Source organism: Eublepharis macularius, chromosome 11, assembly GCF_028583425.1.
Source record: "Eublepharis macularius isolate TG4126 chromosome 11, MPM_Emac_v1.0, whole genome shotgun sequence".
In the NCBI taxonomy this organism is placed as follows: Eukaryota; Metazoa; Chordata; class Lepidosauria; order Squamata; family Eublepharidae; genus Eublepharis; species Eublepharis macularius.
Window position 1 is genome coordinate 94,095,603 of NC_072800.1, and position 25,313 is coordinate 94,120,915.

General features: G+C 50.6%; 1 protein-coding gene across 1 annotated transcript in view; it reads right to left on the reverse strand.

Moving 5' to 3' along the window:
• The window catches only part of SCAP (SREBF chaperone), a 53,686-nt gene that overhangs the window by 3,144 nt on the left and 25,229 nt on the right, over positions 1 to 25,313 (reverse strand). Inside the window, exons 5-21 of the mRNA XM_054991280.1 lie at positions 24,537 to 24,757; positions 21,851 to 21,956; positions 20,897 to 21,069; positions 20,364 to 20,490; positions 18,033 to 18,145; positions 15,119 to 15,213; positions 12,794 to 12,892; positions 12,174 to 12,392; positions 11,034 to 11,443; positions 9,625 to 9,819; positions 8,396 to 8,597; positions 7,241 to 7,356; positions 6,059 to 6,608; positions 5,179 to 5,264; positions 2,447 to 2,529; positions 1,766 to 1,932; positions 1,254 to 1,334 (exon numbers count right to left, since the gene is read on the reverse strand). Coding sequence (XP_054847255.1) covers positions 1,254 to 1,334; positions 1,766 to 1,932; positions 2,447 to 2,529; positions 5,179 to 5,264; positions 6,059 to 6,608; positions 7,241 to 7,356; positions 8,396 to 8,597; positions 9,625 to 9,819; positions 11,034 to 11,443; positions 12,174 to 12,392; positions 12,794 to 12,892; positions 15,119 to 15,213; positions 18,033 to 18,145; positions 20,364 to 20,490; positions 20,897 to 21,069; positions 21,851 to 21,956; positions 24,537 to 24,757 — 3,043 coding nt within the window. The remainder of the gene's footprint in view (positions 1 to 1,253; positions 1,335 to 1,765; positions 1,933 to 2,446; positions 2,530 to 5,178; positions 5,265 to 6,058; positions 6,609 to 7,240; positions 7,357 to 8,395; positions 8,598 to 9,624; positions 9,820 to 11,033; positions 11,444 to 12,173; positions 12,393 to 12,793; positions 12,893 to 15,118; positions 15,214 to 18,032; positions 18,146 to 20,363; positions 20,491 to 20,896; positions 21,070 to 21,850; positions 21,957 to 24,536; positions 24,758 to 25,313) is intronic.

Here is a 25,313-nt window from a genome sequence, read left to right on the forward strand (position 1 = left end):
CCAACTCTTTGCAAGCTGAAGAATGACCAGACAGGTGGAACCCAAAACACAATCTCCTCCCCCAGAAGGGAGGGGAGTCGGCCCCTCACCAAGCCTGGCGAAGAACCTTTCCCTTGCCGTTTGTATCTAAGGTAAGCCAGGACAACTGGCCCTCCTTGGGCACTGTGGGAGCCAGCTCAAGAGGAACGCCAGGCATGAAAGCAGGCTGGGACATACTGTGATTCCCAATCGCAGCACAGGCTTTCAGTAGCTTAGCTGTGACGTCAAACACTAGAAGCAACTGAACTGACTAGAATGCACATTAAGTCTATCTTTTGGACATGGCTCTTCCATGGCACCTCTGGGCCTTTAACTTGTTTATTCTGAAAAGCTATATATCTGGAATCTGTATTCCGGATTGAGAAATATACAGGAGGAGGCCTTTTTTTTTTAACGTTTATGATACCCCAATGTATTTTGCACTTATCAGAAATGGGACCCTACCTCCAATATACCCCAAAATTCTTCTATTGCAAAGTTTTGATAAAATGCAGGTTTGTGTGTTAAATCGTTTAATATCCACATTATTAAACTGAAACTGGTGGAGTAGACCTACAAGGATTCTTTATTCTCATACAGCACAGTTCAAAAGGTGATAAAGAGGAACATCCCAATTAAACATTTACCACTGAAAATTTTAATCATTTCCATTACTAAGTTTTTTCAGACACAAGACCGTCTAGAAGCCTGAAACGACAGGACATTCCCACACGACGTGCCCCAGTGACCCCACATCCCCAGGAGGCTGTGGTGCTGCTCCATTTCTTTTAATAAAGTGATTCAAATGTAATGTACGTATTGCCGTATGTATCATAATTTTTAGTCTACAAAGACTCTTATATGGATTCTACTGTAATCTACTACTGAGGTTTAAGAACACAAATCTCGTGTGCCTAAAGGTTTGGAGCTCCTTTCTTTTTGTGTTTATTTTACTTTTTGTTCCAGTTTGGCTGGCGTACCGTTGCAATCAGCAAGTGGCTGCTGGATTTCAGGGTATTTGCTAAGGAAAGCTCCGCACTCCAATCCCCAATGCTAGCCTCACCACTGTGAAGGAGTTTGGAAAGCAGGATGCTGGGGTAGGACTTGGCCTCTCCACTGCTGTTCATCAGCCCTCCTCCCTTCCAGCACCCCCGTAAACCCAGAGCCGCCCCCCCCGCCCCCGCCTTCTTCTCATCCTGACCTGCAACAGCGTGTGCCTGGTAACTATCGCCTACCTGATCCATGTAGACTGCTGTGATTGCTCCTGAGTGACCCTGCAAGGTGAAGAGGCAGCAGGAGTCTTCCAAACGATACACCTGCAAGTGGGAAAGGAGTAGTGCCATCAGGAGTGGCGCAGGGGGGCCTGCGTGGGAGAAGGTCCCCCGCCCTCTTCCTCTCACCCTCTGCCACAATCAGTGGGTTTCCTGGAGGGCTGATCCTGGGGCTGTGCAGCTCTGAATCTGCTAGGAAGAGGCTCAGGGCCAGAAGAGCAGATGGGCACACAAACACATCACTAAGGGCAGGAGCACTACGAAGCTTGGCAGACTCCATCTTGGTATGTTTCTCCCACAGCAACTCTGGAGACAGATCTCAACCAGTCCCTTAGAGACCCTCTCCTTAGATCGGGGCCAGACCACGAGGAGAGCGCCCCGGTGAAACTGGGTCCTCCAGTGGGGCTTAAGCACTCCCATGCTGCTGGTTGGCTGCCTACACACACACACACACACGAACCAGGCAGGCGACTCACTCTCAGTGTGTGATCTTGGCTCCCTGTGACCAGCCGCCCCGCTGCAGCCTTGAGGGCCGTAATTGGCTTTTGATGAGCACATGTCACCGTATGGGTCAGCTGACAAACGATGACATCGTTGCTGCTGTACATTGGAGATGACGGGAGGCTGCTCCTGCCCGGAGTTCCTGTGGAGAAAGGGAGGCAGATCAGGCCTCTTCCTGCCCAGGGCTGTGCCTGAATGCCAGCAACCCCAAAGAGCGAGCGGATGTGTAATTTAATGTAATTAAAAACTACATTAAAGTTCATACACAGTTCACTAAAATGCATGTGTATAACTAGGGTATACTGTGATATAATCCATATTCCTATTACAGGTGGGGGAGAGCTGAGCTCAGCTCATCTTGGAGCACAGCAGCAACCACTGTCCAGGATCTTCCAGCACCATCCAGGAGCGCTGCCTTCTTATTTCATATGTTCACATTATTTTCAGTCCCCCTTCCCCACTGAGACTCAGGGCGGATTATACAGCACGAGTCAATACAGCCAACAGCCCCGGGACATTCAATGAACGACACAATAGGGTACAGATAGCAGAAATCTGAGAAAGAAGCATAAGCCCGAATACAGAGCTGAAAGCAATGTGGAAACAAAAGACAATCGATTGGCCATGACATACTGAACGACGTGGAAAGTTCTTACCCCGGAACTGCGAATGATCCAAAGAGGCGCGTGTCTTCAAGGAGAAGAAATCCAAGGAACCGTTCAGCCGGGCAGCCACAATTCTAGTCACAGGGCACAGAGAGAAAGGGACAAGAGTAACTCCCTCCCGACACAACTTTTAGCCCCTCCTGCCCGTCACCCCTCATCCAACCGAGGAGAGCTTCCTATTCGGGAGAGTGGATGCCTTTGGGGAGGACATCTGACACCCAGGCCGGGTCGCTTCTCTTTCAAGTCTGGAATACAGCAAATGTAGCCCAATTTTTAAAAACACAGCCAGAGGGATGCTGGAAATTAGAAGTCATTTCCCAGTAAATCAGAAGAAACGGTTCTTCAAGAGAGAATTAAGCACGTCGAAGAACAAAGCCTGTTAAAGGAAAAATCAGCACGGCTTCTGCCAAGGGAAGTCCTGCCTCACAAACATTATCGAGTTCTTTGAGAGGGCTCGTGCAGACAAGAGTGATCTGGTAAACACTGCACACCTGTACTTCCAGAAGGCCTTTGACAAGGGGCCTCCCCCCAAAGACTCCTGAGTAAGCTTAGAAGTCACTGGCTAAGAGGATGGGTAGGGATAAATGGACAGTTCTCGCAAGGGAGGGAAGTGAGCAGTGGAGTCCCCACAGACGTCAATTCCTGGAGCCAGGGTGATTCAATTTGTTCATAAATGAATTGGGACTGAGGTTTTAACTTGATGTAAATGTTGGTAGAGCGTGGCAGTAATGAAAAAAGCAAACTCTGGTCCGGGAATTATTAGGGACTAAAAATAAAACAACTAATAATGTCCTTCTATAAACAGCAACAACATTTGATTTATATACCGCCCTTCACGACAACTTAATGCCCACTCAGAGCAGTTTATAAAAGTGTATTGTTATTATCCTCACCCTGTGAGGTTGGTGGGGCTGAGAGAGCTCCAGAGAGCTGTGACTGACTCAAGAGCAGCCCGCTGGCTTCAAGCGGAAGAGTGGGAAACCAAACCCAGTTCTCCAGATTAGAGTCCTGCCGTTCTTAACCACTACACCAAACTGGCTCTGAAGCTATTGTAGGCCTTATTTGGAATACTGTGTGCCGTTCTGGTGGCTGTATCTCAAAAAAGATATTGCAGAGTTTGGGAAGTACAAAGGAGGGCGGCCAAAATGATTGGGAGTTGGAGCACCTCTCCTATGAGGAAAAGCTGGAGATTCTGGGACTTTTCAGTCTAGCAAAAAGATGGCCAAGTGGGAAGAATGAAAGAGGATTATAAAATCACACATCACTCCACTTGCTCAGTTCAAGCTATTACGGCTCTTCAAAGCCTTGGTTCAGCATACGTACTTATGGCACTGCCTCGCCTCTTACGTTCTTCCATGGCAGCTTCACTCATTTGAATAGGGCCTCTTGCAGGTGCCAGGCTGCACGTGGGCAAAATCAACAGCTGCCTGTACACGGGCCTTCTCTGTGGTGGCCCCTACCCTGTGGAACGGCCTGCCTGAGGAGGTCAGGAGAGCCCCCCCTCTCCTGGCTTTTCGCAAACAATGCAAAACTGAATGATTCAAAAGGGCTTTCTTTCTCAAGAGGGCTGTGAAGTGGGGAGGTGGTCTCAAAGAGATGCTTAACTAATGAGACAGGGACCACAGACTTCACCACTATGTTGCCTTACATTTTATCTGCTGAAGTATGTGCTCCTATGTACTACCTGTTGCTTTAAGTATGACCCTACTGGGTAGTTCTATGTTGTCTAATGGCAGGCCTAGAATTGCTTATGCTTCATTTCAGCATTTCTTCAACTCTGTACTGGATTTCTGCTAACGTTATGTCTTTGAAACACTTGCAATTATTTATCCCATGGCATTGTTTACTGAAATGTCTTTGATATTGAGGGTACTAATCTAACACTATGTAATCTGCCTTGAGTCCCAGTGAAAAAGGTGGACTATAAACAAATGAACAAAATAGAAGGGGGCTTGTTTTCTCCCTTCCCTATAATATTAGGGCACCCAACGAAGTAGGTTCAGGAGAGACCAAAAACAAAAAAGAGTAATTAAACTGTGGAAATCATTGCCAGTAGAGGCAGCAGTAGAGGCCCTAAGCAAAGATGCCTTTAAGAGGGAATTAGACGGATTCGTGGAGGAGGGGCCCCTCAGTGGCGACTAGCCATAGTGGCTAAGAGGGAAGGTCCACACTCAAGGGCTGTAGACCTCTGTAGCACCATGAAACAGGGCTTTGGTGGCCAACTGCTCTGATCCGGCAGGGCTCTTCTTACGCTCTGTTTTGAAATGAACTCTCATCCCACACACTCATGTTTTTTCCACAAAAAGCAGTCAAGGCAGTCAAGCCCTGGAGCATGAAGCCCCCCACCACCAAAGCACTCAACGGCAGCCAGAAGGACAGCTGCCCCTTGGCCCCGGCGAGGTGCCACCACTTTCACCACTGCTGCCCACAGATCAAACTGCTGACAGGAGGACTCCCACGACCGACCAGGCCCGTGTAGCAGCTCCAGCTCTCTGGGGCTTTCTGGGATTGCCCAGACAGGGGTTCTTCAGCAGCTGCCCCCTCGCTTTGGGGCAGAGAGGAAGGCTCTCGTTTTGCCGGCCTTTTGGAGGAGCTTTCAGGGCAAGTTCAGAACACTCTGGGTCAGGAGAAGCCTCTACTCAGCTGCCCCAACGCACGGGAGATCCGGCCCCGGCCCATGTCAGGTGGGGTTTATAAACGGTGCCAGGTAAGAACAGGAGTACCTGCTGTTGAGGAAAACGAGGGAGGTGATGCCGGACTGGCCATCTTCATTGCTGCACTGCAGAGTGCCTTCAATGGCATCCCATACCTGGAACAGAGGAGGACGGTGGCAAGGCTGGTGGCTTTCCAGCACCCCAGACCCAAACAGCCAGAGCCTGGAGGTCGGCTCCCCTCCTGCTTGCCATCCCCAGACAACGGGGCCACGATCACTGCCCTACCTGCAGGGAGCAAGTCAGTGATCCAGAGCAGCAACGCTTCTGGCCGGTGCTCCTCTCCCTTCCACCCCCACCCCAATCCTTTTTTGGGGGGGGGAGAATTAAAACAGCTGTTAAATTCACATCAGGGCCAGCACATAAATAAATGCACCCTGAGAGTCAGGCAACAGCTTTCCTCCCCTCCCCTCTGATCCTGGGGCAGTCCTGGCTTTTCTTTCACTGCTTCAGAGATCACCCCAGCGGCAGACAGCATGGAGAGAGGGACTGGGCCAGGTTCCCTCTTGGGGTGACTTCAGACATTTTGCATCCATTTCCAAAGACCTCCAAATGTTCTGCAGAGCCCTCAAAAAAAGGGCTGTTCTTATACCCAGAGCATCGAGAGAAGTGCGTCCCAATGCACAGCCCACTGGCTTGAAGGACTGGGTGAGCCCCTTCTTGGTCTGCTCGGTGCAGATTGTGGCCTGGTGCCAGAAGGGAGGGGCTCTGGGGGTACGTGCACGAGGCCGCTGCCGAAGGGCAGGGAGCTGAACCCCTTGAGAGACCTGCCATGCAGATCCTTATATCAGCCTCTCTCCTTCCCTACTGTGCGGAGGGGCCTGCGAAGTGAGCGGATTACATGAGCAGCTCCCTTGCCATAAACACAGCCAGCCCCACCCCCCTGCCTTACCTCCAGCCTCCCGTTGCTCCGGCCCGCGACAATGAGGTTCCCCTGCAGCTCCAGGCTCCAGATGGAGCTTTCAAAGTCACCTCCCCAATAGGGAAGGGGTGAGGGTGTGTCCAAACCCACAGAGGGCTCATCTCCCAGGCTGCTCCTGCGGGTGCCAGAGTCCCCCTCCTCGCCCCCGCAGCCTGGGGACCTGAAGGCTGCCTGTCCAGAGGGGGCTGAGAAGCCCACAACGCTCAGGCTGTTTGAGGTGCTCTGTTCCTCGTAGACCTTCTCCACCAGGCTGCTGAAGTCATAGCCCAGATCTTTCGGGCAGCTGCAGAGGGCACGCTGGCGGGGCTCTGGGGTGGCCACCTTTGCTTGCTCGGAGAAGTTGGTGTCAATGAGGGCGCTGAGGTCCGGCTGGTCACTGAACAGGGGGGGCTGGGGAGGGCTCCGCACTCTCTTGAACGGGTGGCTACCATCAAAGGGGTTATCTAGCCCACTCTTGCCGTTGGGGCTCTGATCCCAGCAGTCATGGTAATCAAAGACACCGCTGTTGTCTCGGCGCAACCTGAAATACAGCAGCAGCAGCAGCCGCAGGAGGAAACAGAGTGGGAGGGCTGTGGTCAACAGTATGCTGCACCTCCACTGGTCAGGCACGTGGGGCAGCAGGAAGGAGGTTCCCATGGGACCACGGGGGTGTCCTTTCAGAAGCCCCTACACTGTCTCGATTCTTCCAGAAGCCAGCAGTCACTTGTGCAAACATTAGAAACTCCAGGAATTAATCTGGGGAGGGGGACAGTCCCAGCTAGTCAAGCGGAACTGGAGCAGCTCGCTCCTCTGGCCAGCCAGGCCACGCTCTCTCTTGGCTTGCTCTTGGCCACCAGCTGCCTCCACAGGAACATCCCACAGGGAACTTCCCAGGTCAGTTAAAGGGGGAAGTCCGCCCTCGGGAGGAAAGGCGGGATCAGATCCTGTTCCATGAACATTTTTCAGGAAAACCAGGCGCGCTTCAGGAAGAAAGGATCCAGAGCAGTTAGCCATGTTAGTCTGTAGCTGCAAAATAGTAAAGAGTCCAGTAGCACCTTTAAGACTAACCAACTTTGTTGTAGCGTAAGCTTCCGAGAAGCACAGCTCTCTTCGTCGGAGGCATCGTCAGAACCCCCCTCCCGTGGCAGAACTGATGGGTCAAGGCTCACCTACCCTTGTTTAGGAATAACAGTGAGGCAGTCGCCGGTCTGAGCGTCCCACACCCGGATCTGACCAACCAAGCAGCAGCTGACAAGCAGCATCCCATCGCTAGCCAGGCATTCGATGTCCTACAGAGACAGAACAGGTCAAGGTGAGCAAGAGCACGTAAGAAGAGCCCTGCTGGATCAGACCCACCGTCCATCTCCTCCACCATCCTGCCTCACACAGCCAAGGTCCACAACATGGCGCTGAGGCTGAGGCCTTGCCCTGATGCTGCCTCCTGGCACTGGGCTTCAGAAGTTTCCTGCCTCTGACTGTGAATGTTCCCTTTAGCCACCATGACTAGTAGCCACTGACAGACCTATCCTCCAGGACTATGCCTAACTCCCTTTAAAGCCGTCCATGCTCGTGGTTATCACTCCATCCTCTGACAGTGAATGCCACATTTTAATCACTCGTCGTGTAAAAAGATACTTCCTTTCATCTGTCCTGAATCTACCACCCATCAACTTTATTGCATGTCCTCAAGTTCTAGAATTTGGCAGATGGAGAAAAAGCTCTCTCTCTCTCTCTCTATACACCTCTATTACATCCCCCTTAGTTGCCTCTTTTGTAAACTGAAACATCCCAGACGCTCCAGCCTTTCTTCACCCTTCCTGTTCTTTCTTCTGTACTTTTCCTGATCTCAGAAGGTCACTATTGGAGCGCTGGCCGGGCACAGCATGTTGGCAAGGAAACTCCACAGGTTCCCACCCAACTGCTGAAGCTCAACAGTCCACTTCCTTCTGACCACAGAGTAAGCTTTGGAGCAGCAAGCGGAAGAGGGTGGGAAGCCCCAAGTTAGAGGGGGGGGGGGACTTTCCAGGGATCAGGGAGACTGGCGCTGAGGGCCACGTTGTTCCAAAAGTCACCGTCCCTTCCAGATCTGCTGCCCTTCTATAGGCCCCATGCTTCCTTCTGCAGGCAACATTCCCTTACTCCACCAGCCCATGTCAAAAGGGACTGGGAATCTAAAGCAGCAGAAGGGATTCCTCAACAGCTGACGATTCAGGCGACTCACTTGGCATAACTGATGCCGAATCTACAGAGCCCTCCTGGTTGCACACTTCGCTGCACAACCCCACTCAGCAGCCGGGCCTCTGCCAAGCTCCCTTTCCTGTGCCTTACCATGAGGTGCCCTCTGAGGACGAGAGGGATGATCTCCGTCTCCGGAGGGGAGTAGCCGTAGTCATCGCAGGGCAGGTCTCCCCTTCTCCGCCTGCTGTGGGAGAGCCCACTCTGGCCGTAGGTTTTGGGGCACAAGATTTTGTACAGGCAGAAGAGCAAGAGGACCAGGAGGATCCCAGAGGCCAGGCCCAAAGCAGCCACCCTGGCAGGACACAAGCAACACAAATCAGGCAGAGACTCTCTTCCAGGCCCAACTCTCTTAAGGCCACAGAGGGCGGTTCAACAGAATGCACTTGATTTGCATGAAGGATGTATACGCTGCCCCTCCAGTGAAATCTACTCAAGGTGACTTACAAAGGAAAACATGATAAAAATCATAAAAATAGTTAAAACTTAACCCCTAAAAAGCCCAGCCAGAACACAGAAATAGCACAAAACCCTCAGCAGCCTAAAATGATTCCTACGTTAAGCTAATAAACCCCAAGTGAGCCATCTCATCCTTCATCCCAGCCAAGTGGCTCCTGAGAGGACCAGGTGAGGACCAGCCACTGAAAAGCAGGAAGGAGCACAGTTTATGCCAGCTTCACACCCGGCGATCCATTTAGCCCAGCAGGTCTCAGGGCCTTCTGCACCCTGGCCACTCAAGATGCCGGAGGTCACACTTGGATCCTCCTGCATGCAATGCATGGCCTCGAGTGGGGGGAGAGGGGCCTTGAGCGAAGAGAAGTGCCCCAACCTATCTATTATGCTTGACTCCTGGGATTCTCATGCCCTAATCGCAACCCCTGCAGCACACTGACTCTGCAAACACAGCTGCAACAGCACAATACGGCTGTAAGGGCATTTATGACGCTGCCTGATGCAGAGTCGAGCCCATTGACTCAAGCCCATCGAATGTTGTTATGGTCTACCCTGACCAGCAGGGGGTCTTCAGCAGAGAAGGCTCTCCCTCAACACCCATCCTGTCCCCTTACTGGGGATTGAATGGGAGGGCCTTCGGCATGCGAGCCAGGTGCTTTGCCTGTGCCTGTGGCCTCGTCCCTCCCCTGCATGATTCAGCACATCCAGAAGCCTGCTTGGAGGGAAGGCACTGCGAGGCTGGCTCAGAATTGCAGTGGCTGACTTCGCAGAAGGCCTGGAAACCTCAGGGCTGGTCTCCACTGCCACTCCCCACCCCCATGCTCATCTTCTGTCCCCCGTGCCTCCTGGCCACCTCTCCGCTCTCTTACTTATAGAGCGTGATGTCACGGTGCCCCTGCCCCCTTGGCACGCCTTCGACCAGCTGTTCAGTCAGTCCCGGCTTCCCACTGCTCAGTGAGAAGAAAGGGTGGTAGCGATTGGCCTCCTGGGGGTGACGCGCTTCTAAGGCTTCTTGCGGATTCAGGTACAGAGTGACGGGGATCACCGGGAGGATGCTGATGTACCTGTTTTTTTAAAAAAGGACATGGACTGATGGACAAGAGAGGAAAAAAAACAGACGGAAGAGACGCAAAGGCCAGGTGATTCTGAGCTGGTGCACCACCTTTGGCCTCGGGGCTGAGTAGTGACTTTGTGACAGAGGCACAGTTTGAACTCGGAACCGCACAGATCACAGCGCCTAGCCACTGCACTGCACCATCTGCAGAGAATGTGCCTGGAGGCTGGTATGAAGCAGCACCGATGGTGGGCAGGGGAAGGAGAAAGACCAGCTTACTGACAGGGTGCTCCAAGCAAGGAGGGGATTCGCCAAGTATCTCAACATAGATAAGAGTCCCGTTGCACCTTTAAGACTAACCCACTTTATTGTAACGTAAGCTTTCATGAACCACAGCTCTCTTGGTTAGATGCAACCGTCAGTGGTTCTCGAAAGCTTATGCTACAATAAAGTGGGTTAGTCTTAAAGGTGCAACGGGACTCTTTACTATTTTGCAACGTAGATAAAGCTCAGCAATCGGTTAATGGGGCCGTTGTGGGTCAAAAGGCCAAGGGGCTGGCAGGGCTGCAGTGAAGAGGGGGAATCGAGAGCAAATCCCTCCACCTTTGAGAAGCAGATGGCCACATCCTGGGTCCAGGTATCCAGTGTAAAATGCCACGGCAGCACAAGGGGTGCACGTCTGATTTCATTGGGAAATACACGGAAACGGGTGGCCAATCAGAACATGCTTCCAAGGGGAATGGACAGGGCCCTAATTGCTGGGCTTCCAGCCTAGGGAGGCACGTCAATCTCCACTTGCAAGAAGCAAGCAAGGCGGGGGGTGATGGGCCACGGCGAAAGTGTTTACAGACTTCTGTCCTGGCTGAACTGCTGCTCAGTTCTTGTCTGCATTTCATGCCATCACCTTTTATGATTGCTAGACAGCAGTGCTTTTACTTAAAATGCGAACGCAAATTGCATCAAGAAACATTGGCTGGGAAGTGGTATGTGAAGAGAAGGAAGGAGCAGGTAATACAAAACACGGGCAGACAGCCTCCTGCTCCACCTTCACCCGCGACTAGAGGGGCCTGAAAGCTCCTTGTAAACCACAGACACACACAGTTGAGAGCCACGCACCCCCCCCCCCCGCTTCTCCAAAGCAGCCGTCAACTGAGGAAACTAAAGGGAAGCCAAGAGCCTCCTTTGGCCCAATAAAAATGCCAGTGTTGTCTCGACCCAGCTCACCTTTTGGCCAGCGTGATGTTGTAGTAGCTGAAGAGTGATGGCCAGTGCCGGAAGGACAGCTTCCTCCAGATCTCTTCATCCTCGGCTCCCCATGTCACTTCTGCTCTGGGGCCCACCTCTGGGTGCCCATTATTACCCTGGCTCTCTTGCTCCTCGGCTGGGTGACTGGCCTCCTGCCTCTTCAGAGAATCCGATGACTGATTCTCCAGCAACTGCTGCACTGGGTCCGGAGGGAAGACCGAAAGCGACAGCTTGGCATCCCCCGTGGGGAGGACTTCTCCAGGAACGGGCATGGCCGGCAGACCTGCCTCCCCCAGTGGGCTCTGCTCAGTGACTTGTGATGTCAGGTAGGGGCGAAGCCCTGCAGGATCAGTGTAAACCAGGATGCCAATCCAAACCACTGTTCCAGTCTCCAAGGAAGACAAGGGGAAAGAACATTGTGACAACAGGCAGACACACCAACACCCCTGCGAACACACAAGTCCCCCCAAACAAGAGCCTCAGCGTTTTAACTACAGAAGCCATCTTGGCCATCAGAACACCACGGCCTTCTTGGGGCTCCCCGGCATTCTTCCGCTGAAGAAAGAGCCGGAGCAGATCCGGGAAGCCACAGAGGCGCCCCCCCCCCCCCTTACTAGCCTCTCTGCTCCTGTCTGCCCAGCTCCCAGGTATGACCGGTGCCAGCATCCGCTCCCCAGCTGACTATGCTGCCTCAAGTACTTTTATGCCACAGAACTAATCTGTCAAGAGTGCATCACAATCCTCACCAAAGCAGAGGTGAGCTACATTCCTATGTCAAAGATGGGGAACAGAGACCAAGGGGCAACAACTTCCCAAGGCTATGCTAAAAAAAAAATTATAATGACCCACATCTTCCACAAATACAGGATGGCTTTTAAAAAATCAATTAAAACATAAAGATATGAGCAGGATATGAGCCCATTGGCACCTTAGAGCAACAAGTTTTCCAAAATGTAAGATTTTGAGAGTCAGAGATCCCTTCTTCAGACAGTCTGAAGAAGGGAGCTCTGACTCTTGAAAGCTTACACTCTGAAAATATGAATGTATCGGCCACTACGTTTGCAGCAGGCCCTACAAATCCTGGAGCAACACAGCCCCCTTCTGGTACAGATGGCATACCATGATGAGTCTCTGGGCAAGCCGAGTTCTGGCAAAGAAGTAGACCACCCGCAGTCGCTTGGGCAAGCGCAGATTCCTGAAGGACGAGGGCTGGAGAGTGATGGTGTGTGGGGTGGTGGGTCGCATGGGTGGCTGGCGCTCGTACCGTTGGGAGCGACTCACTGGCTTAGCTGGGGGCATGCAGGCTTCAGCTGGGAGCCGCCTGTTCAGATCGGCAAGCTGCCAAGAGAAGGGAAATGGGTGGGACTAGAACCAGAAGTGCAGCAAACTCTCCTGCCCTGGGGGTTTCTTCCCATCATTCCTAGATGTTAAAGAGAACCCTGGATGCCATCATTGCTTGGCACAATACGGAAGCCAACTTTTCAGCCTGAAACTTCTAAAGGTTCTGAGAACTTAGATTCAGCGATCCTCCTCTGGTAACACAAACTCACATCATCCAAGCCAACTGAGTCCTGGCCTGCTCCCCGAGCTCAAAAGACTGGCCAACACTCTTTTCATTGCAACAAAGCGTGCCCCATCTCTCACAACCAGCCTCTATTGCTCAACCCTGCTGCTGCTGCTGCTGCCGCCGCCTTGCGTTCCACAGGACACAGACCAAGAGCCCTGCTTGAGCCTTTTACCTCCATACGGCGAATGTCAATGGACAGGACAGTGGTGAAGAAGAACATCTGGAGGAAGAAGTCAGACACCAGGCCAACCACAGCAAAAAGGCAGAACTCCTGCAAAACAAGACCCAGGAAAGGAAGGGTTGTGACTTGCAGGGCTTCACCATGTAAACTATTCTTCCGACACTACCTGGCAAGGAAACTGTTCCGGAGCTTTTGTGACTCTTCAGCAAGTAATACAAGTGGCTTACTCAACAAGAGGAGCAGCAGTCCAGAGCCAAGGGGAAGGGGGTCTGCCAGCAGGACAGCTCGGGCTGCCTTGAGGCAATGAGTGATCTCCAAACACTTCTGAGCAGCAACCAAGAGGGAGCCATGAACCAGACGCAGAATTACGACTTCACCAGGGCCAAGTCTAGGACTGCAGGCGGGAGACCAGGGGAACACGGAACAGCAAACACAATTTGAGCACTGGGAGGTGGGCCATAGGCAAGGATCAGAACCCCGGGGGAATCCTTTCCACCACTGAGGGACCTCACCTCACCATACTGTTGCTCCTCTCAGTGTGAATGCAAAGGGAGACGGGAGCCACGGGATCCTGCCTGTGGGCGCTTGCGCATTATCAGCAGGTCCTTCCAAAACAAAGCAAAAAATGTTGCCTCTTTGAGAGCTTTAGCTCTCTTGACAGTCCCCGCCCATGGGCTGAAGACCACTCTCTTCAAGGCCGCCTTGTATCTGCCCATCACCCAGACAGGAAACAAAGGTGAGAGGCCGGGGTGGGGGGTGGGGGGAAGACTGGGAAGCCAAGGCTGAGCAGGAAGCACCCAAGAAGCCAGGAGAACAAAGCGGAAGTACACCAGGAAGGCCAAGAGGCTGTGGCTCTCAGACGCACTACTGCGATCATTAGCGAAAGAGCACAGCTCCAGGAACACAGCCTGATGGCGTGCTCTTTCGGTGGGGGTCACCTGACTTCCAAGCCTTCTTCACAGAATTCATCACCACACTCCAAACTTGCCCCAGGGACAACAGAGGGCTCAGTCAGCTGATTACTCTTTGTTCAGGGCAGTCTCTCTCACTTGTATTCATTTCTGGACTTGAAAAGTTTGTGAGACAGTATTTCAAAAGCTCTGCTGGATGAACGTGAAACATGTGAAAGGGGGCTGGCCGGCCACGCCTTCTCCCAGAGGCAGAATCCTACCAAATATTAACAAGTCTGAAGGCACCTACCCTCCCCAGATTATCTTGGCATCTACACATGCGAGCTTGAGCCTGTTCCCCTGCATGTACAGGAAGAACCAAGGGCCCAAAGCAGTGAGTTGCCCAAGATGAGGCCGAGGCAAGGAGTGATTTCTACACAGGTCTCCTGCAGCGAACACTTGGACCGCCGTCACTCACTCGCCCTGTCCCTGCTACAGCGAATGGTAAAGAAGAGCCACTGCGTGTTCACTTGACAAATGCCTGGATAAAGGTGGGATCTGAACCACAGGTTGGGCCTTACGGGCATTGGATGTAATGTGAGAATTATTCACACATACAAAGGAAAAAATGCAGACTGTTAGGTGCATCCACTGTAACTTGTGAACAGGTAAACTGGGCAACAAGGAGGGGGTCAGAACAAGTAGGGTGCCCCTGATCAGTGATTCGTAACTATTATGCAATTTAAAGCAGGTTTTGCCAATATTTGCTTGATTCGCTTAATTTATCCTGGAGAAAGACAGAACTTGGCAGGGCACCAACGCCCGTTCCCAGTGGAAACCCTGTGCCAGTTCTCCTGCGCTCTCTTATTATCACGAAAGGACAGGAAAAGAGGACAGGAGAGGGCTCCCCTTGGCAGCTGCAGCAGAATTGCCAACCTGGGCAACGGCCTCCGTTTGCCGCCAGTAAGAGGCTCTGTGAAAGCCCAACACTTCTCTGCTTTAGCCAATTCAGTGCAAATGTCACCAGCAGGCCAGGGCTGCTGATCTCTCCACCACCAGGGTCCCTTGGACTGGGCTCTGCGACAGGACACGGTGTCCTTCATGCTCAGGGACACTGATAAGCGACGCACGTGCAGATCCATCCTACTCTTAATCAGACAGCATCACTGTGGGGGGGGGGGGCAAGCAGAAACACGAACCGGAAACCTTTGAATTGGGCCACCTATGCCACCATAGCGCTCTCACAATGCAAGAGGAACAAAGAGTCCCTTGGCTGGCTACTAACAGGATCAGAGAACTGGACAATATTTTTAAACTATAACTACTGGAGGGAGGAGGGGGAGCCACCACAGTAAGGACACTTCCACGAGGGTCTCTCTGAAAGAAGATTCAGGCAATGCTGGGCCTGCAGGGGGAAGGCAGGTACCTGGATGGCTGGAACAAGGGTGAAGTAACCAATCAGGATAATCCCCAGCTCCGTGGCCATGTTCTTCATGATGGACCAGCTCTCATTGCTCAGTCCTGGGGGAGAAGAAAAGCCGCAGAGGACAGGTCACTCACGACCCACCGGGATGGCCCAGGTCTTCCACAACAGTCAGGGCTCAAGCAAAACTACAACCAGACACAACAGGAAGTGGCACATCTGTCCAAGCAGTTCACCAGATGTTCTAAAAATCCAGGTGTGGGCTATATTATAGGCAAGGGTGGTATCGACAGAGATACCTGGAAGTGATGTCAGTCCTCTCTTGCAAGAAACTCTGTGGTAAAGCCACAGGGTTTCCAGTGATTCCTAGATAGGTTTGACATCGATTCTGGGTTTTGCCGATGAGTTACATCGCAGCTTTTGCCCATCTGTCGTTTTTTTTCTCCCACCACCACTCTGAGAAGCAGCAGGAAACAAGAAAGGGGTGGCAGAATCCTTGCCTCTGCTTGGGGGCTGGCACCCCTACCTGAGGCTGAGAGATGGAGCGGTCTGAAGGCCTCAAAACAGCCTTCTCCCCCCTACGTTTCCCAAGCACCTTCCAAGCTGGGGGGCTGGCAACCCCTGCCGCTTTGGGAGGGAGTGGATCCCTCACCACAAAGTGGGGGTGAAACTCACCTGTAGGGGATCTGGCACGAAAACAGCAGTAGGATTCCAGTCAGTCTATCACATTAAGGTACTTTAATAGCAAAGAGTCCAGTAGCACCTTTAAGACTAACTAACTTTATTGTAGCATAAGCTTTCGAGAGCCACAGCTCTCTTTGTCAGATGCATCATCAGCATTTGAGAACCACAGCTCTCTTCGTCAGATGCATCATCAGCATTTGAAAACCACAGCTCTCTTCATCAGATGCATCATCAGCATTTGAGAACCACAGCTCTTTTCGTCAGATGCATCATCAGCATTTGAAAACCACAGATCTCTTCATCAGATGCATCATCAGCATTTGAGAACCACAGCTCTTTTTGTCAGATGCATCATCAGCTTTTGAGAACCACAGCTCTCTTCGTCAGATGCCTCTGACGACGCATCTGACGAAGAGAGCTGTGGCTCTCGAAAGCTTATGCTACAATAAAGTCGGTCAGTCTGAAAGGTGCTACTGGACTCAGCCATGGTAGTCTGCAGTAGCAAAATAGCAAACTCCTCTGGATTAAGGTATTTTGTTTTCCTGCTGGCTTCTTTCCCTGAGAATTTTTCTCTGTGTGGTTGCAGTGTGCCTTGGATTAGTTCTGCTTCATTTTTATAGCTGCTTTCCTGCTTACTTGTCTATTTGTTCCATAACTTACGTCTTTCCCATTCACTCTGCCTGGGTCCTTCAGGTCTTTCCCTCAGCCCCACAACACAGCACGCCTGGACTGAAGAGAGAGCTGCCCAGGAGGGCAGGGAGGGTGCCCTGAGCCCTCCCCAGACAAGCCCCAGAACGAGAGTGCTGGCAGCCAACCAAGGTCCTTGCCTGCTTCAGGCCTGAAGGCGGAAGAGCACGCAGGAGGGGCTGCAGGTCTCCACAGTGAAATGCTGCACGGCCCCGCCCCTTTCTGCAACGAAGGGACAAGGCAGAAATCTTGGTTTTCTGCACTTTAACCAGTTTTACTACGAGGGGAGCTACTGTGAACTGTTTTGGCCCAGAGGTTCTCTCCTCAGAGTGCAAAGATGAGAAGGGGCACTTCCATAGAAAGCAGCACGTCCAATGCCAGTTGGAACCAACCCCCCGCCCCCCCACCACTCACAAGACCAAGTCCTCAAACTGCAGTCAGCTCTCAAAGGATACGCAAGCTCCCTCACCCAAACGCCTGCACTCTAAAGGGATCTCTCTGACCCCCCAGCACTGTCTCTCTTGAGTGGGCCAGGAACGGCCACCAGTTTTTCCCAAATCGGAGCAATCAAGGCAATACGTTTCATTCTTCTGCAGGTTCTCAGAGCAAGCCGGGTAAAGTCACACTCTCTGACCTTTGATATCCCAGTGCAGAGAATGAATGATGAATATTTAATTAAAAAAACATTATGTTATTCGAAAACAAGATCGTCAAGGGTTAGATACAACACAAGATAAAATCATCATAAGAAAGCCAAAGCAAATAAAAAGACTAATGATACAACAGCTAAGATTCATAGACAAGCTGGCAACAAACCGAAGAGGAAAAACCCCTGCGGCAGGAAATATACCAGTGTTTTAAGCTGGCTTCTGAAGGTAAACAGTAATGGGGCAGGGGAAGTGTCCCTGAGGAGAGAGCTTGCACTTTATGCAGATATTTAATCCAATTAAAAGGACATCCAGTACAGGGGTTCACAAATTTGTTCACCGAGAGAGAGAGAGAGAGAGAGAGAGAGAGAGAGAGAGAGAGAGAGAGACCGACCCCACTGGAGTGTGTGATGAGCCTCTGCCTTCTCCTGAACACATGAACACGAGAAGCTGCCTTATAATCAGACTATCATTCCACCAAGTTCAGTATCGTCTACTGAAAGTGGCAGCAGCTCTCCAGGGTTGCAGGTGGAGGTCTTCTGTATCATCTGCTACCTGATCCTTTTAAGTGGAGGTGCTGGGGATCGAACCTGGGACCTTCCGCATGCCAAGCAGATGCTCTACGACTCAGCACTGAGCCCCGACAGGCTCAGGCATCTGGGGATGGAGAGGTGGTCAGGGGAATCATGCCTGATCCACCCAAAGCTCAGCACAGCAAGACAGTCAAGATCCGACCCCTACCAACAAATCATTTGTGTGCCCAGGCAGCAGGGATAGAAAAGACCCCTCCCTGAGAACTGGGGGGCCTTTAGCAGGTAAAAGGACCAACAATCCAACTTATTGGAGGGCACTGGCGGTTTGCTCCACATCAAATGGAAAAGAGCTGCTTTTTCACATACCTTGAGCAATTCTCAGCTTCACTTCCAGGTCGACAGGTGTGGAAACAACAGACTTGGTAAGGACCAGCACATTCTCCAAGCCGATCACAACAACCAGATAAGGGAAAATCTCCCTAAGTGCAAGAGGAAAATGAGAGCAGAGCCCAGTATGAGAAATGCTGACCAGACAACTCCCTGGAAACAGATCTGTGCAAGGCAGTTTCTGTGCTCCAGAAGCATCTTTCAATACATTCAATAAAATGTGGGGGCGGGGGGGGGGGGGAGAGTGCACGTGCATGACTGATTATACTGTAACAAATACTTTCAGAAAGGCAAGCAATGTAATTTCAGTAAAATGCTTCAGATGCTGTCCTCCATATTCCAAAAGGGGGCAGCAGAAATGTCCACCAATGCCCCATGGATTCCAAACGGCCCGGGTCCCAGCCCTGCCAGCCCAGCATGCGCCCTGGAGACGGCCACAGGCGCTGCCACAAGGGGAAGGTCATGGGGAGAAACGCAACATTCCTCTGACATGTTTGTGTAACTGGCTGAGCTGTTTGCATAAGCAGGTGATGCAACAGTCTCACCAAGGCCAGGCAGCCAAAGAGGCTCAATGTCTTGGAAGGTCCCAGAGAGGAACTCCATTTATTTAAGAACAAAATGATTTGTCTCTCCAGGGACCTGCTTGAAGCAGCTCACAATAAAATTATTTTTAAAAATCACCACTGGCAAAAGATCCTGGATGGGCACAGAAGGAACCCCAGTTCCCGAGGACTCTCCCTGTCGCCAGGGCTGCAGGGAGGTCTGCTGGTGCAGAAGCGCTAACCTGAGGATTCTGGGGTTCCTTCCAACAACACGGCCGGCTTAAGTGCATCTTCCCAACCAGCAAGATTTGGTTCCTATCCTCACTTAGCTATGAAGTTCAGTGGGTGACCCGGGACTAGCCTCCTGTCAGCATAACCTGAGTTGTTGTCATGAGAGAATGGAAGTAGGGGAGGAGCCATGGCTGTATCTGACCACTTGGAACCCCTGTAAAGTTTCCACTAATGGCGGGCGGGGGGGGGGGGAGGATTTTGCCAATTCCCCTCTCTTCCTCAGGCTATCCCTGGGGGCCCCTGCCCCAACACCTGCCCTTCGGGGATCATCTGGGATTGTAGTGCAAAGAGAAAGTCTTGCTCTACTAATGGAAATCCCTTCTGTTAGCAGGATCCAAACCACTGATTATTTTTCTTATTATTTGGAAACAAAGGAGCCACGAGGGCAGTGATCTAAAGGGCCCCATGTGAGGGAGGGGCAAGAAGCGCCATCTTGCATCAGCAAAATGCACCCCAGATACGAACAGCATCAGCAATGATTAATGTGAGATATTTTCCGCCTCATGCGACTGCGGTTTGCTGGCTCTGGCTGTTTCGGTAATGTCTCCTGCCAGCAATAACAGTTTTTTTATTCTTTTATGGGACATTTTCGATTCCAAGGTATGTTGGAATCTGGCTTAGGGAAAACAAATACATCCTGAAACACAGTATGTGCAAGTTTTTTCTTAGCAAGTCAGCGGGGTTTTAATGTCTGTGAAATTTCAGGTAGTTTTCGTTCTTGTATTTGATGTGTACAGGCATATTGTTGTACCGTGTAATCCATACCTGTTTCATTGTTTGTTGTATGCATTATTCTGTCTTATTGTATGTACCATACTGTTTTTAGTGGACAGCTCAGTAATTTTGTAATTCTGTTTTATTGTATTGTTAATTGTATATTTTATACTGCTCTGATGGCTTTGTTTTTTATCGTGTAATCTACCCTGAATCTCAGTGAGAAAGAGTGAGCAAGAAAGTAAACGAATAGTATTGAGACTTAAGGGCATTTAAGAGGTTCAAAAGAGAGGCTGGTGATTGTCATTGGTTCCCTCCCTTCACTGGAGACACCCACTTTGCCTCCTGTGCTGTTCTTTAAGATCCACTGAACCCTCCGGCCAGGGCTCGGTGGGCTGCAGTGGGCAAGCGAAATTTGGAAAAATCACCTCCGCCTTCCTCTATGATTTACAAAACCTTGGGGCACTATTTTGACAAAGCATCCTACAAGCACCCCTCCCTAGGGGACAATTCACATATTATGGAGCCGGAGCAACTCCTACCTCGTAGATAAATTAACTGTATGGTTTTACGGCTGTATTTACACTTTGCACTTTAAAACAGACACTTGGAAAATGTAAGGTATGAAGAAAATGGGAAGGAAGCCCTGAAGGCTGCGGCCTAGGGTGCGACTCCTGCCTCTGGGCCACCAATCCGGCGCCAGCTCTTTCCTTTGGGCTCTTCCACCGCTACGTCGACCAATAAGCTCGCTCTCAGCACATACCCTCCGTTGAGTGTCGGCGTCAGGCCAAAGAGTGTGCACAAGCCAACAGACATGAGCAGAGAGCTGAGGACAGTCACAACCGCGGCCAGCGCCAAACCCCACTTCGATTTCACCAAGTCGATTTTGCCTGCCGGAGAGAAAGCAACGCCTCTGTTACACCCGTCTCTGGACTGAGACACAAAACCCATTCCAAAGCTAGAGAAGTGGACCCAGAACAGCGGACAGAGTGCAATCTCAAAAACAGGATGCAATGAAGGCAAACGTCCGCTCTCCAAAACCAGAGCTGAGGTTCTCTTTCTCAAGGCCCCAAAGTGAGTCCACCAAATGCCACACCAGCTATTAAAATAATGCCCTTTCCATTGTAAACGTAGAAGATATCCAAGCTGTTGTTTCTTTCTCTGCTTTCCACCCTGACAGACGTTGCTGATCCGGTGCTTGAGGCAGTGGCCCCTCGGCTGCTTAACCATGCAGCTCTTGCCTCGTTGCCCTGCCTGCAGCCCCCACACAGGGCTTCCCAGCTCCCTCCAACTTACGTGTAGAGAAGTAGATGTAGGCAAAGAGGATGATGTAGGTGGTGACCAGGGGGATCAGCTCAGCAATGCCAATCTCCTCCTTGAAGTGGACATGAACGATCTGTTCCTCTCGCAGAGTGCAGTTGGGACTGGGATGCAGCAGCTTGAGGCGGGAGCGGAGGCTGGAGAGGAACCTGCCAGGAAAGCACAAATGACGCCGTGTTCAAGACGTGCTCTCAGGGGGAAGCTTTCTGCAGCTGTGAGCACTGCACTGGAATTTCCAGACAGGGTTCTCCATACAGCTTCCAAGCAGGTCTATCCCACAGGCTGGGCATTATTTACTACATTTATACCCTGTGCTTCCCCCAAGAAACTCAGAGCGGCATACCCTGGTCTCCCTTCCTCCATTCTGTCTGCATTACTCTGTGAACTAGGTTAGGCTGAGAGTGTGCTTGCCCAATAGTAAAGAGTCCAGTAGCACCTTTAAGACTAACCACGATGCATCTGACGAAGAGAGCTGTGGTTCTCGAAAGCTTATGCTACAATAAAGTTGGTTCGTCTTAAAGGTGCTACTGGACTCTTTACTAGTTTGCAATGACAGACTAACATGGCTAACTCCTCTGGATGCTTGCCCAATGTTACCCAGTGATCTTCCACGACTGCATGGGGATTTGAATCAGTGCCACCAAGCTCACTGGGTGACCTTGGGCCAGTCAGGAAGAATTAAACAAGCACAGCTGCGAACGTGAACATGGCTTACTTCTCACCATTCAGAGGGGACAGATGTGGATTTTAAGATCATATTAGTAAAACATGCTAGATACTGTCCTAAGATCCAGGCAACACAGTGTTAGAGGGCAGAGAAAGGGGGCCCTGGGTTCATGAAACCAGGAACCGCAGAGCCCAGGACAGTCGTGGTGTTTTCCACTACCTTTTCATGATCAGCTGAACATGCAATGAGAATTGGACCCCCACCTGGAATCATAGTGCTGCAGACCCAAGGTGACTGTGTAGGATACCACCCGCTTCCGGTTGTACAGGTTCACCCCGTTGTACTTCCCCGGAACTCCAAACAATAGATCTGAGGAAAATGAGAGAAATAAACTGAAGTCTGAAAGGCGTGATCAGGCAGGAATCTTTTTTTTTTTTTTGCTTTCCTGAACGGTAAAGAGTCCAGTGGCACCTGTCAAGGGTTCCAAGCCCCTCTGCCTCGACCCTGCTAAGGGGAAGGGACACAGGCTGCCTGGAAGGCCTTTTTCAAACAGCACACAAATTACAAAACGGGCAAGAAGAGAAACTCTCACTCTTGCCTCGGTAGGCAGCCACCAGCTCCCTTATCTATCCCAAGGCTGAGGAGCAGGGGGGCCAAGCTCCAGAGCCCACTAGGGAATTAACAGAACAGAAGTCTACCTTGCAAAGGTGGTTTGCAAGCAGAGGTCTCAACACAAAGTACTATGATGGTAGGTGGTTCTCGAGCACACACAGGGTGAGTTCAACAAAGATTTTGTAACTCTGAGGCATCAGAGTCACAATAACCCACACAGGGTAAAAAGATAATTGTTTATTAATCAGAGTGCAAAGTTATCACAAAGCGTAAGACAGAATGTGAGGACAAAACAAAAACAGCTGTAGCTGTTAGCACCAACTCCTACGTGCCCCAGTGACTCCTTAGGAGGCACAGCAAGCTGGCCTCAAAGAAGCAGCAATCAAAGCCTCTGGTCAAGAGTCCACAACGTCAAGCTGCCATCTCAAAGTTGGGAGCCTCAGCGTCCCTCACAAAACGCGCCAGAAGCAGAACAAAGGGGCAAGGGCAGTTGTCTCTTGCTGACACCCACCACAAGCTCAGACGCCATGTTTTTAGTAGCCAATTTATGCTAGTTGAGGCCACAGTGGCTCAGGCCTGACAGCCAATCGGGTCACAACTTGCCAACATCACCTGAGAAACAGGTGTCCGCATGCAAAAGGGAAGCGGGTCACATCTGCAGCTCTTGGCGCACGGCCCAAACCCACCAGGTGCAACTTTGATTGCCAATTAACTCACAAAAAAAGCTTCAGCTACGGAGGCTTGACTTGACATCAACGAGAACATCTTATCTTATCTCAAGGAGAGAGGCTGGAAAGCGAAAGTAGCTTGCTGCTAGTAAGAGACGAAAAAGGCCTCTGGGGAGGGGAGAGCAAGGGGGAGGATTTCTCTCAGCAACAAAGCCTCTAAACTAACTCTCAAGAAATTGCTTCTGATACAACTGAAACATTGCATTTTTTCTTCACAGCACCTTTAAGACTAACCAACTTTATTGTAGCATAAGCGTTCAAGAACCACAGCTCTCTTCCTCAGATGCAACTTTATTGTAGCATAAGCTTTCGAGAACCACAGCTCTCTTCCTCAGATGCAACTTTATTGTAGCATAAGCTTTCGAGAACCACAGCTCTCTTCCTCAGATGCAACTTTATTGTAGCATAAGCTTTCGAGAACCACAGCTCTCTTCCTCAGATGCAACTTTATTGTAGCATAAGCTTTCGAGAACCACAGCTCTCTTCCTCAGATGCAACTTTATTGTAGCATAAGCTTTCGAGAACCACAGCTCTCTTCCTCAGATGCAACTTTATTGTAGCATAAGCTTTCGAGAACCACAGCTCTCTTCCTCAGATGCAACTTTATTGTAGCATAAGCGTTCGAGAACCACAGCTCTCTTCCTCAGATGCAACTTTATTGTAGCATAAGCGTTCGAGAACCACAGCTCTCTTCCTCAGATGCAACTTTATTGTAGCATAAGCTTTCGAGAACCACAGCTCTCTTCCTCAGATGCAACTTTATTGTAGCATAAGCTTTCGAGAACCACAGCTCTCTTCCTCAGATGCAACTTTATTGTAGCATAAGCTTTCGAGAACCACAGCTCTCTTCCTCAGATGCAACTTTATTGTAGCATAAGCTTTCGAGAACCACAGCTCTCTTCGTCAGATGCAACCATCAGGTTCTCGAAAGCTTATGCTACAATAAAGTTGGTTAGTCTTAAAGGTGCTACTGGACTCTTTACTATTTTGCAACTACAGACTAGCACAGCTAACACCTCTTGCTTTCCTAATAAACTGACACACATTCCTGCTCAAGGAGGCACTTTCTGCAGATCTGGGGGGGGGGGGGGGAATTAACTTCACGCTCTCACAAACAACAAGCATTTCCTGGACCTATAAACTCCCCCTTTCAAAACTGCAAGCTAAATGTTCTCCTTGACAGAGACTCCGTAGAGGGGCTTACTCATAAGCCCCCCCCCAAATGATTTAGGTTTGCTGAAGAAAGGTGAAAAAGCCTTGAGATGGAATTGTAAAGAAGCCGCTTCCATTTTCTGCCAAAGAGATTAGCAGATTAAATTAATGAAGTGATGCAGTCAGTATAACGACACAAAGGTACAAGGATGCAAAGGAAAAATAATACCGGATGAGAGAGAAGGTGCAGCTTCTGTCTAGACAATTCCCATGTAAGATGCCCAGACTCCAGCACCACCACCAAGTACCACTACAAATCCCAACAGACTGGAAATGAATTAGCGAAGCACACAAGGACGGGCAAGTCTCACTTCCATCAGGTCACGTCAAGTTGCCGTCAGAACTTCCATAGCTAAATTCGTTGTTAATCTGCCTCCAGTCACTGAAGGCTTCCTACCTTTGGGGGTAGCTGATGTTTGCAGCGTCTTTGGTTCGTGCTGGTGGATTGTTTTGATGATGTCGGGGTCATCGTTAAAGCGTTCCCGGTCATTCTGCCAGAAGTTCCCGGGGGACAGCAGCAGGCAGCCATGTTCAGGAAGCAGGCCCCGAAGCCTCTTTAGGTTGGGCAGCAGATCTGTTACCTGAAGGCAGATTTCTTCCAAACTTTTGATACTGGAGCTGAAAAGAAAAAGAAGCCAAGAGATGGAGCTTATCGCCGTGTTCACAAATAGCCAAACCAGAAAGCATCAATGAAACTCCATTTACAATCCCTCCAGTAAGTGGCAACAAACATGAAGCTCGTTTTTACAAGCATTTGTCAGTTCTCTTGAGTGGCAAGCTGCCTCTCTGGTGTTTTTCTTTTCCATGTGAAATTCATGTGCTTTACACATGATACAACCCTTGGCATTGATACAACCCTTGGCATGTGCTCTGATCATTTTTCCTCCCCCAATCCTAACTAACTTTGTGTCCTGCAATTTTAAAATGCCACAGTGAAGACAACTTCTCCCCTCTTTGGCTGTAATGATGTTACTCTTTTCGCTTTCTTCATCATCACCACGCATATGCACACAAACTTCTAGCCTGCACGATCTCTCTCATCACTCCCTTTCACCCTCCTAACTAACTCTGCAAAACTTTGACTCAGGGGACGGGGAAAGGAAGAAATCCACCATCTGTAAGTCAGAGGATAAGCATATCATCACCATGTGCTGCTTCCAAAGCACAGGCCCCG